At 39.4% G+C, this 15,025-nt stretch overlaps 1 protein-coding gene across 1 annotated transcript in view; it reads right to left on the bottom strand.

The window, feature by feature from the left end:
* The window catches only part of malrd1 (MAM and LDL receptor class A domain containing 1), a 78,004-nt gene extending 63,335 nt beyond the window's left edge, over positions 1-14,669 (bottom strand). Inside the window, exons 1-7 of the mRNA XM_062441417.1 lie at positions 14,492-14,669; positions 12,858-12,989; positions 12,674-12,762; positions 12,416-12,580; positions 9,387-9,483; positions 3,356-3,487; positions 2,178-2,330 (exon numbers count right to left, since the gene is read on the bottom strand). Of these exons, the coding sequence (XP_062297401.1) occupies positions 2,178-2,330; positions 3,356-3,487; positions 9,387-9,483; positions 12,416-12,580; positions 12,674-12,762; positions 12,858-12,989; positions 14,492-14,669 (946 nt within the window). The remainder of the gene's footprint in view (positions 1-2,177; positions 2,331-3,355; positions 3,488-9,386; positions 9,484-12,415; positions 12,581-12,673; positions 12,763-12,857; positions 12,990-14,491) is intronic.
* Between the last annotated feature and the right edge of the window lie 356 nt (positions 14,670-15,025).

Raw genomic sequence — 15,025 nt, forward strand, 5'->3', positions numbered from 1 at the left:
TTTAACTACTGTGTTAAAATAAACTAAATAAACTAAATAAAATTGTATTATTTACTGTCATAATTCCAGGGTTGGGAATGTTAGTTTAGAAATGTAATAGGTTATAGACTACAAGTTCCTCTATTTAAAATGTAGTAAGTAATGTAACTTTTCTAATTTTCTAACCAATGTTTTCAGCTGTTAGGGTAAATATTCCCATTAAGCACCAAAATCACGATTCTGTTCTGAAGCCTCAAGTTTGCCATTTTGACCATCGCCATCTTAGATATTTGGAGCCAGAAATAAGAAGTGACCATAGTTGGATGAAAGGTTGGAGTGGACTCCAACAGTACCTGCTAACCTGCTAGCTTGGTTAGCACAGTTCATTTACAGTCTATGGTTAATTGTTATGATGCTAATGCAAATTTTTGCCAGCGAAAAACTGACTTAAAACCTCTAAAACAAAAAGCACTTACCAGAAAAACTGAACATCCAACCTTTAGGGTCATTTAGTACAGCTAAACTCTGAATAAGACTTCTTAGGTGAAAGAAAAGTTAAAAATACTTTACCAATGTTGTCGCACAACAATGTAACCATGCAGCAAAGCATACACTGCATTATCGTGAAATTCAAATTAAATGGGACTATAATTTACAAATTGAACATAATGCTGTTCTGAACAAGACTTGAAACAAGCAATTGAGATCATAAACTCATTAAGAAACGTTTTACTGAGTTAATTAATCAAGTCAGGAAAAATAGGCTCATTTTCTCATAGACTTCTTTTTGGAGCCAGTAGTCGCCCCCTGCAGGCGGTTGATGGCAGTACAGCAGTCATGCATTCACCAAAACTAATGAAAACTAATGAAATGATGAATGATATGATGCCTGGTCCATTGCAGGTTATGAACACCATGAATCCATCCTGCCTGATACTGTACAGGAATGGTTTGCAAATAGCAGCCTATGAGCCAAACTCGACCCTCTAGCAAAAATATTTGGCCCCCTGATGAAATCTGAACTTTTGACTTTTATAGTTTGCATCAAAACCTTTACATAATTTTTCACAACTTTACTTTAGACAAAATAAACAGAAGTCTGTTTGATGACATTTTACAGAACGTTCAATTAACCATAAATGAAGCAGGACGCTGCCTATCACGTGTGGATAACCAATTAAGTACGTCACTTTTCATTCATTATTAGCCAAATGAGTAATGACATCTGTCTTCACATCCTAAACAGTGTTTGTAAATCCATTTTATTCTTTCGTGAATTAAAAGAAATGAATAACCTGAATGAAAAATGATGAAAAAACTGGCTCATGGTTGATTGCTGACCCCTGCTGTACAGTATGAGGTGGTGTGATGGAGACGGGATGTTTGCTCGACTCGTTTTTGGTGCTTTACAACCAAATAAACACTAAAAACCTGCACATTGTTACAGACTAGATAAGCCTTTGAGTGGTCACTGTCATATTTCCAAAATCTTCAGGCGTATGCTCCCACCAGAGTATGTCTCTATAGTAACAAAGCTTGCAGCACCATCAAGAAGCTTCAGGGACTGAAACACAGACTTTGTATTCAGTGCCTGCACAGTCTGCAAATCTGAACCTAATAGAGCATGTTTTCACAGCATGTTCATACAACATACATTACAAAAACAACAGATGGTGCTGCTAAAAAAACCTGCATGATATTATCAAGTCAACCTACAACAAATTCATGTTTTCACAAGAGTTTTGGAAGGTAGATGTGGAGAAAAGCCTACAGAGATGGGTTGATTACGATACACAGTTAGCATGATGTGATACATAAACCAAAGCAAAGACTAATGTTGTTTCAGAGTGAGCAAAGTATGTTGCGTTTCAGTGAAGGATGTGGTGTTAATATGCTGAATGGGTACAGCTTATGTTAGATTTCTTTCTATTATTCAGATGGCTGAGAAAGCATTTTTCTCCATGAAATGCTTATCTCTCAAAAACACACAGACAACGGATTTTCCCTCTCTCCACAAAAACTTGATGTAATCTGTAGATAATATTATTTTCACCAGTTATTTCTGACCAAGCACCCTGGACACTGGGAAATAATCTTATCAGATCACCACATTTCTTTTCTTATTCCTTACAATGCCAACTGCTTACAGCAAATAGCAGCGTTGGTACTACACATATGTGCTGTGTTTGTTACCCTACCATCAGTGGTGTTGGTAGAGTGGTCCAGGGGCGGCGGATTGCCATAATACTCTGGAGGTACTTCCACAGACGATCCCCTCACCCAGTCAAAGCCATCGCCAAGGGTCAGCTCATACCAGCCACAAGAACCGTCCTCAAAGTCACACTCAGAGGCTGAAAGAGCAGATAGACTCAATTATTTTACATTAATATGATTCAAATAAAGCTGAGATTGAAGGTTCATTTGCAACAATCTTAGCACCATGTACATACGTAGCTGTTCTGGATGAAAGGAGGAAGGAAGGAAGGGAGGAAAGGAAAGAAGGAAGGGAGGAAGGAAAGGAAGGAAGGACGGAGGAAAGAAGGAAGGAAGGAAGGTAGGAGGGAGGCAGGGAGAAAGGAAAAAAGGAAGGACAGAAGGACAGAGGAAAGAAGGAAGGGAGGAAGGTAGGGGTGAGGAAAGAAAGAGAGAAAGAGGGAGGAAGGAAGGAAGAAAGGGGGATGGAGGAAGGAAAGAAGGAAGGGAGGAAAGAGAGAGGAAGGACAGACGGAAGGAAGGAAGGGAGGAAAGAAGGAACAGTTAAAACAGCAAGAGGACGACACGAAGGTTTAGAGGGACAAAAGAGAAACTTACAGCATCCATATCACTGTTCATACATATCACATGATCTTACTTTGCAGATGGATATGGATTTGTAGATATCCAAATTTAAAAAGTTTATTCTTTTGTGCTACTCTAATGAAAAGCTGAAAAACTGCTACTATTGGACCTTGTGGTGATTTTGTAAACTGCTGTTTCCACTGTCACGAAATTAGCTGACAGTCTCAACTTTTAAGCCAACGTGGAGAATAACCAGCCTTCAGGTTGAATATCTTAGTGGATATACAGTTTATGATTAATGAAAATCATCCTATTAAAGTTTAATGTCTGATTTTATTAGTCTAACGAGGCTTAAAGGCAGAAATTCAGATGGAAAAGTAAGCATATTGAGCTGCAGAGCAACATTCATTAGCATTACCATTCCATTCATTAGCCTGCACTGATAAATCAAAATGAAAATAACAGTAAAAAAAAAAGATGCAACTATGATTTATACTAGGAAAATAAATCCAAAACAGGTAACAGTCCATGTCAGATGAATATAAATGACCAATCTTGTATTATTTTAATGTGTAACTTGGCAACAAGGGGCTCTTACGGCATTTGGCTTCATCCTCTCCATGAGGACAATCTGGGGTGAAGTCACAAACTTTGCTGTCGTCTATACACACCCCATTGCCACAGTAAAACTGCGATAGGGGGCAAACAGGAGGAGGGGGCACACTGCTCTCTGGAATAAAAAAAAATATAGTTTAATGTAAATCAAAATCCACAATATAAGAAATGCTTAATATTCAGTTGCAAGAGTAATCAGACGTTGACCCACCACACACATATAGAGTTACAGTCATTATCAATGGCTCCTATCCTGTGATTTTACCATTAAAAAGCACTTATGGGAGATCATGGTGGATTAATATAGATGAGCTCAGCTGCACCCAGCGTAAGTACATTAGCTGTGTTATGAAAGATTAGATTCAACTTTGAAGTAATGAATCAATGAAGGTATTTTGATCAATAGTGCGTCTAAGCCTCAATCTCTTAAATGAACTCAATTTCATCCCACTTTATGAGGCGTATTGGAAAAGCAGTGAAAAATAGCCCAATTTTTAAATGACATTTGGCTTGCCCGTTAAAAGAAGACTCTAAATGGTTTCGCTATTTATGGATCTGTGAAGTAATTCAGTTCAAAACAAAAAGGCTTTTAACACGGAGCTGTTTAAAGCAGGAGAGATAACAGGAGACGTTGTTGTTATTCTGGCTACGTAGACACTTGCTTAGTTTGAAGCGGAGCCATGCTGGTAATTACAGTACATAAGGGTCATCAAACATGCTGCACTTATACTATAATAGTGATGAAAGAACCAAATCCTGCTTACTCCAAAGTAATCTATGCTATGTTTAGCTCCTCAGACCTTCAGCTGATCGATTGATTTATTCTTTCTTTCACAGTCACTGTTTATTATGCAATGCACTTGTGTGTAAGACTATTTAACCCTCCTGTTTTCCTCGAGTCAAGGAAGGAAGGAAGGGAGGAAGAAGGAAGGAAAGGAGGGAGGGAGGAAGGAAGAAAGGAAGGAAGGAAAGGAGGGAGGAAGGAAGGGAGGAAAGGAAAGAAGGAAGGTAGGGAGGAAGGAAAGGAAAGGCAGGAAGGACGGAGGAAAGAAGGAAGGAGGGAGGGAGGGAGGGAGAAAGGCAAAGACGAAGGGAGGAAGGTAGGGGGAGGAACGACAGAGAGAAGGAGGGAGGGAGGGAGGAAGGACAGGAAGGAGGGAAGGAAAGAAGGAGGGAGGAAGGAAGGACACAACGAAGGAAGAAAGGGGGATGGAGGAAGGAAAGAAGGAAGGGAGGAAAAAGAGAGGAAGGAAAGAAAGAGAGACGGAGGGAGGGAGGAAGGACAGACGGAAGGGAGGAAGGGAGGAAAGAAGGAACAGTCAAAACAGACGGGCTCAATTTGACCCGGGAGGACGACGGGAAGGTTTAAGTGCAAGAAATGTGTTTGACTGCTACTCATCACCACCCTAACACATACAAGATTAGAGGAATAAAGAGCTTGAAAAGATAAACATATCATGAGAGAGTAGGTGTTGGAAAGAGGTATTTATTTGGCTTCTTGGAGGCAGTGGAATAAGCCTATAAAGTGTATTAAACTACATTAGCATTCATTTGGAGTCGTGTCTCGGTCCACCTCATAAATTTAAGCCCGCTTTTGGCTTTGTTTTGGTCTCCACCAACTGCCAAGAGAGATATCCTGCTCTTAAGCTGCTAAATGTGCTCTGTTCAGAAATGTCTTTCTGTCATTTGGTGCTGGACAAAAAGCAAAGACTTGGTTTTTTAGACATTTTTCTTGTTTCAGTTGTCAATTTCCGTTTCGAATTGAGGTTGGGAGAGAACCAAACCACTAAAGTTGGGTAGCCTCGAAAGCAAAACACTAAATAAATGGAGCTTAAAGACATTAAAACGCTAAAATAATGGACTTTTCCATTATACAGTTCTAGCACAACTTAACTCGACACGGTCCCAGGACAGACCTTTTCCATTACAAAAAAGTACCTACTCAACGTGAGCGGGGTCGTCATAGCACGGCTCCACCAAACTGCTGTGACTTCGTTTTATACGCGACACAAACACATAAACAATGGATGACATGGAGGCGATGGTGTACTTGCTGCTGTATGAGGCTTTCTGTCACACACAAAGCAAGAGAAGAGAAAAGAATCGCTGTAACGCTGTTGCCGGTATTTAAAAATGCTGGGTTTGATTCTTATGTGGGACGGCTCATGACTCTTCCAGTGACGACTCTCTGACCAATCAGTGGCCGGCAGTCTGTTGACGTCACATTTAGTATCGGCTCGGCTCACTTGTAACCTCGGCAGAGCAGATACTAAAAAAGTACCAGTTACCAGGTACTATCCAGGCGGGGAGTTCCGGTCCTCTGAAATGAGGCCAACGCGGAAGTAACTTAAAACTGCATTCTATCAAAAGGCCACCAGGGGGCGACCGTTTTGGTGTCAAAAGGACTTCCGTCTCTATACAAGTCAATGGAGAATTCAACAACTTCTCACTTGATTTCTAACCTCAGTAAACGTTTTCAAAATGTGTTTATGGTCTCAATCGCTAGTTTAAAGCCTTCTTCAATGCAGTATGATGTTCATTTGGGACATTTTGGCCTCCCTGATTTTATATGTGACGATAAAGCAGGGTATGCATTAGGGCGTGGCTAAGTCGTGATTGACAGGTTGATTGGTTCACAGGTTCAGGAAGGCGCCTCATGCTCCTCCTGATGCCCATATAAGTAGAATCCGTGTTTTTATTTTTCCCAGCATGCACCGCAAATTTTCAAGATGGCGCTGCTCAGATCCGATACTATTGGCCTCCGAGCAGCAGTCCACAAACCAATGGGTGACGTCACGGATGTTACGTCCATTTTATATACAGTCTATGGTACTATCCCTAGTGGAAACGCAAAAAAAACCGTGTTGAGTCGAGTTGAGTAGTGCTAGAACTGTATAGTGGAAAAGCACCATAAATTGATAAGACTATGGATTAAACACTACAAGCAACACTTCTCAAATCACACAGTCAAATTATCTTTTGTTAATGTAAAATATAGATTTTTTGCTGCTATAAGAAGTAGGCTAAACCCTGTTTTGTGCTCCTGTAGAGTCTAGGAATACATTACACCTCTGAAAAGTGTCTAGTTGGCTGATTCATCAGAGCAAGATAAAATATCTGATTAAATGATTAAGGTAGACTAAAGAGTCTCAAGAGTAGGTCAGACAAGACTGGGAATATCAGTTAGGCAGATAAAAGGATAGTTGTAATAAATTATATGGTGGCCAGCTCATCCCTTCCCCCCCAAAAAAAGAAAATGCACAGGCACGAAAACACAGTTGGAGACACTCACACATGCAAAGAGTGTGATTTATGTTGGCACGGTGTAAAAGAGGCGACAAACTTCTGCTGAAAATACAATTTACAATAATGCGTTTCTGTCTTATTTTTCAGCCTGCATCCATTTAATCATGCCCCCGTATTTAATAGTTATAATGCCATTATTTGTGACAGTGCACTTAATCTGGATTCATTGCTGCCATGAACCCATAATTCAGCGCAACTAATTTATTGGCTGTGCGGCAGATAGGATGAATAATAAAGGACATAAAGAACTCTCTGTAAGCGATCGTAATGACGTGTTGTTAGCAATATTAGATGTGAGACACATATCAAAGTGTCTTCCTTCACATATAGCTCATACTAGCTCATACGATACACATGAGTCTACATGTTAATCCGTGCCTGTGTAAGACTCTAAAGCAACGTGCTGCTTAACCTTCGTGTCGTCCTCCCAGGTCAAATTGACTCTGTCTGTTTTGACTGTTCCTTCTTTCGTCCCTTCACCCCCCTTCCTTCCTTCCGCCTGTCCTTCCTCCCTCCCTCCCTTCTCTCTTTCTTTCCTCCCCCCTACCTTCCTCCCTTCCTTCTCTCCTCTGTCCTTCCTTTCTCCCTGCCTCCCTCCTTCCTTTTTTCCTCCCTCCCTCCTTCTTTCCTTCCTTTCCTTCCTCCCTCCCTCCTTCTCTCTTTCCTCCCCCCTACCTTCCTCCCTTACTTCTTTCCTCTGTCCTTCTTTCCTTCCTTCCTCCCTTTCTCTTTTCCTTACTCCCTGCCTCCCTCCTTCCTTCTTTCCTTCCTTCCTCCTTTCCTTCCTTCCTTCCTCTTTCCTCCCTCCCTCCCTCCATCCATCCCTTCCTTCCTTCCTCCCTCCTTTCCTTCCTTCTTCCTCCTTTCCTTCCTTCTTCCTCCCTTCCATCCTCCTTTCTCCCTCCCATCCTTCCTCCTTCCTCCCTTCCCTCCTTGACAACATGCTGCTTAAGTATTATTCAGTTTTATGTGTTAATATGATCGGCCAGGCTAGAGAAATACACCACTTAGCTGGTGAGTGTTGATGAGCAGAGGACAGATGGAAGTGAGAGACCGAGTGCCAAGGTGACACTGAACTGTCTCGGCTACTTAGACATGCTAAACTAGACCTGGTGACGGTCCAGCAGACTGTAGTTCACCGCACAGGCGTCTGTTGCTGTTGTTTAATGCAGTTTACTCAACTTAAGCATGCATTCATTAATCTCTCGGAACATTTGAGGACAATAAATAAATAAATAAGTTGATATGCAGAATATGTTAGTGAAGAGTTACTTTTCTATTCTACCTTTATCAATGTAAGTCCAATATTCATGGTAAATTTTCTTTGTACTGGTGACAATGACAATAAAGGATCTATTCTATTCTATATTTACTCTCCTTTTAGCTCTATTTTGAGTCTCCACCAACTACTGAGCTGCTAATTTCTTCACCATTTTTAGTTGCTAGCGTTGCCTGTATGCTTTCTTGTGCTGAGCAAGTAACAAACATTGGGTCTATCAAAGCTTTTTGGAGCTGATGAGACCGGCGAGACTGAACCAGAAAAGTACAGGTGTGGGCCAGAAAACCAAAACCAAAAGCTGAAAGATGCTAAAACACCTATGAGAGCTAGAGGTAATAATAGTATGGTCACACACACATAGTCATTTGATTTATTGTAAACATGGAAATATACTTTTTTAGCTGCTTCAAGCTTTAGATATAGAAATATTTCTCTCTGTAATAGTACTAGTAGCAGTTAAACCTCAGTTAGTAAAGAATCACGTCTTGTTTTCCATCAGACTGAGAGATGAATAAGCTACCCAACATGATCTTAACCTGGAGTGATCAAGGCTCACCATGTTGCCAAGGATAGTAAACAATGGAGGCCGCTAATTGTGGCCTTAGAGCATCTCAAAGAGGATTAAGTGATAAAAAGATAGATAGATAGATAGATAAACAAAAAGGCATATCGCAGCACTCTTAGTTAGACAGCATGCAGGCCTGTTTTCATTATGAATGCAGCACAGATATTTAAACATTTATATATTCAATAACTCAGGATGATTATTTGATAGCCTTGACAAAACTGTGTAGCTTTGGCTCCGATTTAACACCAATCCAACATGGATTTCGCCTCCAGAGCAGCGGCCTTGATGCTCTACAAAAGGGAAGGAGACCTGGAGAAGCTGAAGGCTACAGGTTGTTGCTTGGAAGACGCAATCAATAACGAAGGCTGGAGTCTTGTTTGTTTTACAGGCAGAGAGCAGCAACATCATCTCATATTGGATCAATAACAGCAGATGTAAAGATGATATAGTTTGTGCTTGTGACTGAAATGCTTGTATATCACCGAGGCGACATGTTAAAAATTCTGCTCAAAACGCAGAGTGGACAGCGGTTTATCAAATGCTCCCAGCCAAGATGCTCAGTTGTGTCATATTCATCATTGAGCTACAGGCAGCACACTATAGCAAACATAAATAACGTTATGGATTGTGGCACCGACTGTGCGCCATATTCAGGGAAATGTGTAGTAAGCGCTATTTTAATGATTCGGTTATTGTGTTCTGAGTCCCATCCCGGGTGATTTAGTGTCTTCCCCCGTTATCAGTATTCACAACAAGTTTGATTGTGGTCTGTTTATGTGTGTGGGGCGATATTTCAAAATGTCAAGGTCTGAACTTGTCCAGCGTGTGTGTGTAGTGAGATGTTATTAATGATAGCAGTACCAGGCGCAGTCACGCAGTGGAGACTGAAGGATAGGTCATCGATGGCCAGGACCTCAGAGGCTTCGCTGTCAGCTGAAATTTCCCCGCGAATCACCACCTAGAGCAGCATACACAAAAAAAAGCTTTAAGACATCAATCAATGCAAGTCCATGCAATCTGTGTAAGCTTGTGTATTTAGCCTGTGTGCACATGCAGTATATGTGTATGTATAGTGAATTTGCTGTGTATATATTATGTGTTTAATGTGTATGCATGGGATGGTGCGCAGCTAAACACAAGGTTAAGAGAATACAGTCCTGCTAGTAGCTGTGTGAGGCACAGTTCAGCTTAGAAAGTGCTAATGTCAGCATGATATTGATGATTTGAGATGACAGAGGGCATATTGTGGAGAATATAGTGAAAAAATGATATGTTCTGAATTCTGGTCATCTACAAATCTAATATAATCATTGTATTAATTTTGTATATGGTCATTTTGAAGAAGGGACTAATGGTATCAGTCTAAAGTTTGGACACAACCATAACTACTGTTCATGTAATGAACATAATAGTGAGCAGGCTTCATCCCCTGAGGACCATGAATGTCTGTGCAAAATTTTTTTGACGATGTGCCCTCTAATATACTACGGTAGATGTTGAGATATTTTACTGGAAAAGTGATTTTTTGACCTGCTGGTGGCCCTGTAGGGAAGAATCAGGAGAATATAAAAGTCAGCAGGCTTCATCCTCTGGGGACCATGAATGTCCGTGCAAAACTTCATAACAATCCATCCAATAGTAGTTGTGATATTTCAACACCTAAAATCAACACATTATTTCTGATTGTCACAGCCCATTCAGAGCAGCTCATAGCGTCACGGGTCAAAGTCCACTGAACAGCTTTATCTAAACATTAGGAGTTTTATAACCCTTAGTTATGACTGATGATGGGTAACAGGGGAAATGCAAATACTGATCAGTTTATTTCTCCTACTACTGGACCCAGAGGCCATTAAAGCAATGCAATGTATAGGGAAAATAGCTTTGAGTAAACATAACTGTTTATTAAATATTTGACAGGCAAACCAACTATCCTTGCTCTCTGAAAACCCTCGGTGCTTTCATTCACAGTCACTTCGTCACATAGATTAGATTTCATGTTCTTCTGGATGAATATCTATATATTTACATTATATTTTATGCACACAACTCTTAATAAAGCTGTCCAAATGAGTAACTTTTAGGAACTTTCTGTGTTTTCTGCTACACACTTAAAGAAGGACGACAAAACCCTGGAGACATTCAGGGAGGTGAAAGAGGGCAGATCATTAAGCAAACTGGCTGAAATTGAAATCACCCGAATCTCAGCGGCACTGTAAATAAAAACCCCATTAACTCCAACTGCCTTTGAAACAGGAAGTGGATTAATGAAGGGGAAAGCGAATGTTAGCAGAGAGTCGGCCCCTCTTTATATACCGCCGGCGCCGGGCAGCCCTGTTATGAAACTGAGCAGGTTGTAGTCTGAGACAGATGGTGGAGACAGAAAAGGGGAGAAGGGTGACACTGACATTGTCTGAGGATATAGGAAGGACACAAACAGCAGGCTTCATGGGACTCCAGATGGCCTGTGAAGGGTCCAGGTGGGTCAGTACCCATTCACTGCACATAAACGGCTCCTGTCCAGAAGCTCATTTCTACTGTGATGGCTTTATTACTTAGAAGGAACCTTGTGCTGTACAGTATATCTTACAATGGGTACCTCATATTGACCAATATGTCAGCTTTTATGATACCATTCCTTAGAAAAAGACAGATGCATTAAATAGGACTTGGTGTTACAATCCCTGAAGATTCAGCACTTAAGTTGCCAGTGTGGAGCCGTTCTTGGTTGTAGACACAATTTGGTACAATCAAAAACTTCCAAGCATCTTCTAATAATTGGTAGAACCCTACACTGTATATGTGGATAAATATTGATATATCATGGTAAAGGTTTTTATATTATATACAGTAAAATATGATGAAAGGTTTATAGATGAAATATTATACCAGCCCTGTTCCTCTAGACCGGTGGTCCCTTTATATCCCCTTAAAATGGGTCTGTTTACATGGGACACCTCAACATGTAGCATATGGGTCAATGATGTTTTATATGTCCACGTGGTTTAGTTTAAATTTAAAGGGGTTAAAATGTGAAAATAAACGTGTGAATAACTTGCACACATTCTTTTTTTGTGGACCCAGCATCAAATTTCTGCTTTTAATCCATTTAGAGAGAATATATTAGAGGATTATGGTAAAAATGTCTAAGTGGTGTAACCATAAAAACTTTGTACCAAATAATTCAACTTGCTTAAAAACAGTAAATTGTCAATAAAACACCATATCAACTAGTTTGGCATGATCTTACATTATAACTTTTTATATTAAATAAAGGTAGTGGAATACAATTGTTCTAAATATTACATTTCATCTGGTAACCATGGAGATCAGGAAACATTTACATGTTTTAAATGAAGAAATTATTAGTATAAGGTCACTTAAAAACACTGTAGGTGGATAAAATATTTATCATTCTTTTGCGGTTACACCATTTAACATTTTCAGGAGCATTCAGTCTTACTTTTGGTAAAAAAAATGGTGCAAATGTCATTTCAAATGACATAAAACCAGTAAAAAAAACTAAAAGTACATTTTAACAAACCTGATGCTGCTTTTAAAACTATTTTTTAGGATATATTTGTATTGTTCATCTTGCCAAACCTTATTTGTCACTGACCCATATATCAACAGGTTATGACCAGTTGAACCAAAACATGATTGTACCCTCACAGACTGGTTTATTTGAATAATAGTTAAGGACGTTAGAAAGGTAAAATTGTCCAGTAATTCGTGGTTTTCTTTTGCAGAAACATGTTTGTCGTCTATTTTTCTATCATGTTAACATCTCATGACCCCTCAGATTGCCGCGACCTCTTGCATGGGGTTTCAAAACATATGAAAACAGCAATTTAAAACTCAAATCATAGTAAATTGAGAGTGTCACACACCTGAAAACTGTGATTACTGGACAACTGAATCACAGTCTGCAGCCATGTTTCCATTCGTGGTTGTGATGAGTGATTCCACACCGCTGTGCTCTGACCCGATGGATGGGTTTCAATAAGGACCTGAAGACCTCCACGCTTTGCTCCGACATAATGGTAGAAGCTCAGCTGTTGAATGAAAATACAAGGAAGCTATCATCAGTTGTCACATGATTGTTGGTGGTTTGGTCGTCTCTGTTCATGTCAAAGAAAAAGTGATACCTGGCAGGTCTGATCCGGTGTGAATACAGGACTCTTTAGATCTGCTTTGGTTGTGTTTCCTCCAGAAGGGAAAAGTGCCAAAAAATGTGCTGAAGGAGAGAAATAAATGTGAAGGTGCTTACATAAATAAAACAAATTTGGTAGATGTACATGGTCCCATATGGCAAATATAACATGCACTCACCTGATTGGTTGTTGGCGTGGTCATGTTTGAGTCCTGGTACCTCAGTTGTTCTGATCCACTCAGAAAACGACTCAGAGCTTTGGGTCAAGTCACAGAGCCCCTCATCAAAGTCACACCTCTTATATCTGGAACCTTTAAGAGAAAATAACACATTTATACTCCACTGCCCTGGTTTTTGTTTCACACATTATTCTGCGTATTGGGATTAAGCTGTGAGTTCTACGCACGATAAAGATTCATCGGCTTAGCAGAGCCCAGACACAGACACAAAAATTGGTTTCTCATTTTAAGCAGGGGGTTTGTATTTGGTTTTATGGCCAAATCTGCAACAAGGGACCACTAGCATTAGTTTTAATACTTCAGCATTGATGCAACAAGGTGCAAGAATTACATTATGTTTGAAGAAGCGTTAAAAACTCTCTAAAGTATCTTTGCCGGAGCATTGCGATTTAATTTACTTGCCTTTCTTTTGCCTTGCTTGTTGAACTATCATTTCCATGCAGACAATATATATTGTGTTATGTATATGGTAATCAGAGCTGCCAATTCCAATCAATTTGTTGATGTTCACAAATACTGAATTTGGATTTAACTAAAGTATATTCACTGTGGTAATAACAAACTACCAAACTATGAAGTATAGCCACAAAAAACAAGGCAAGGATACATATAGTCTGTTTTTAGGCATTTGTATACGGGTCAATAACATGATGCAACCCAGTGTCCAGTTGGTGTAACCAGTATTTTTTCATAAAAAATTGATTAGAGGAAAATAAATGTGAACTAACATTTGGAATAAATATAATCCACTTTTGCAACACTAATGTATGTTTTATAACAAATTTTACATAATTGGTCAAAAATGATTTAGAAATTGTGTTTAGGATACGTCCTGCTCAATATTGACAAAATACTCAAAAAAAAAAAATTTCATTTGATGTTTTGAAATGAAGTCATTATTAGTATAAGTCCACTTAAATACACTGTAGGTGGATAAAATATTTAATATTTATCATTCTTTTGTGGTTACACCATTTGACATTTTCAGGAGCATTCAGTCTTACTTTTGGTAAAAACAAATGGTGCAAATGTCATTTCAAATGATATAAAACCAACAAAAATACAAAATGTACATTTTAACAAACCTGATGCTGCTTTTAAAACTATTTTAAACATATTTTTGAATTGCTCATCTTGACAACCCTTTATATGTCACTGACCCAAATGTGAAAAGCGACAGTTTAGTATGTACTGTGACCCAAATGAAAAAAAGTGTTTTCATAGATACATGTGATGCTGAAGGGGCAAAAATATAACATTTCCTGTTTTACACTGAAAATATATGTAGAACTGGTAACTTCAAGGTAAAAAGGTTGTAAGGAGTTAATTATGTACAGTCAGTCAAACATTATTAATCTATTATTTAAATCAATTATATGAACACCACATGTACATCATGGATATATTAAAGTCCATTCATCCACTATGGACAACACTGCTCAGAGGGAAATCGCTTCAATTTCCAATCCACTAATATAAATCTTAGCTGGGTGACTTCCTGTTTTACTCTCATCCAAAGTTCACTTTAGATACTCTATTATACCTTTCAGATTTGGGGTTTTTGGTTTACTCACAGTCTTCCTCGTCGCTGCCATCCACACAGTTGTTAGTAAAATCACACACACTATCCTTAGATACACATGAACCCTGAGTGCAGCTAAACTCCTCAGTTAAACAGGCTCCACTGGACGCAGGGTTAAACACCAGAGACAAGGCCAACAGCAGCCGCGCAGAGTCCAGCAGCAACGTCATCAGTCTGGTTAGTATCTGTCGTTAACCTAAAACACCTTCTGACAGCTCGCCTCCAAATAAAACATTTTGTTGTCGGGACACGAAGGAGAACTCCTGTCGAGGAAGAGCTTTTCTTCTTTCTTCACCATGTGCAGTTTACTTGAATCTTTGCATTGATCCTGTGCTGTTGCTCTCAGCGTGTCGTAAAAGGTAATAAATTGCTTTTATGGCTGTTATTCAATAAGGTCACTCTGCTGGCTTGTGTGTTCCTGTGTGTTTCACATGACGACATGAATCTTGATGATTACAAGAGGAGAAAAGAGTGAAATTATCCAAAATTAGGTCATTAAGGTGGTTACATATCTTGCTAAAACTGT

This window comes from Scomber scombrus, chromosome 20 (genome assembly GCF_963691925.1).
Source record: "Scomber scombrus chromosome 20, fScoSco1.1, whole genome shotgun sequence".
In the NCBI taxonomy this organism is placed as follows: Eukaryota; Metazoa; Chordata; class Actinopteri; order Scombriformes; family Scombridae; genus Scomber; species Scomber scombrus.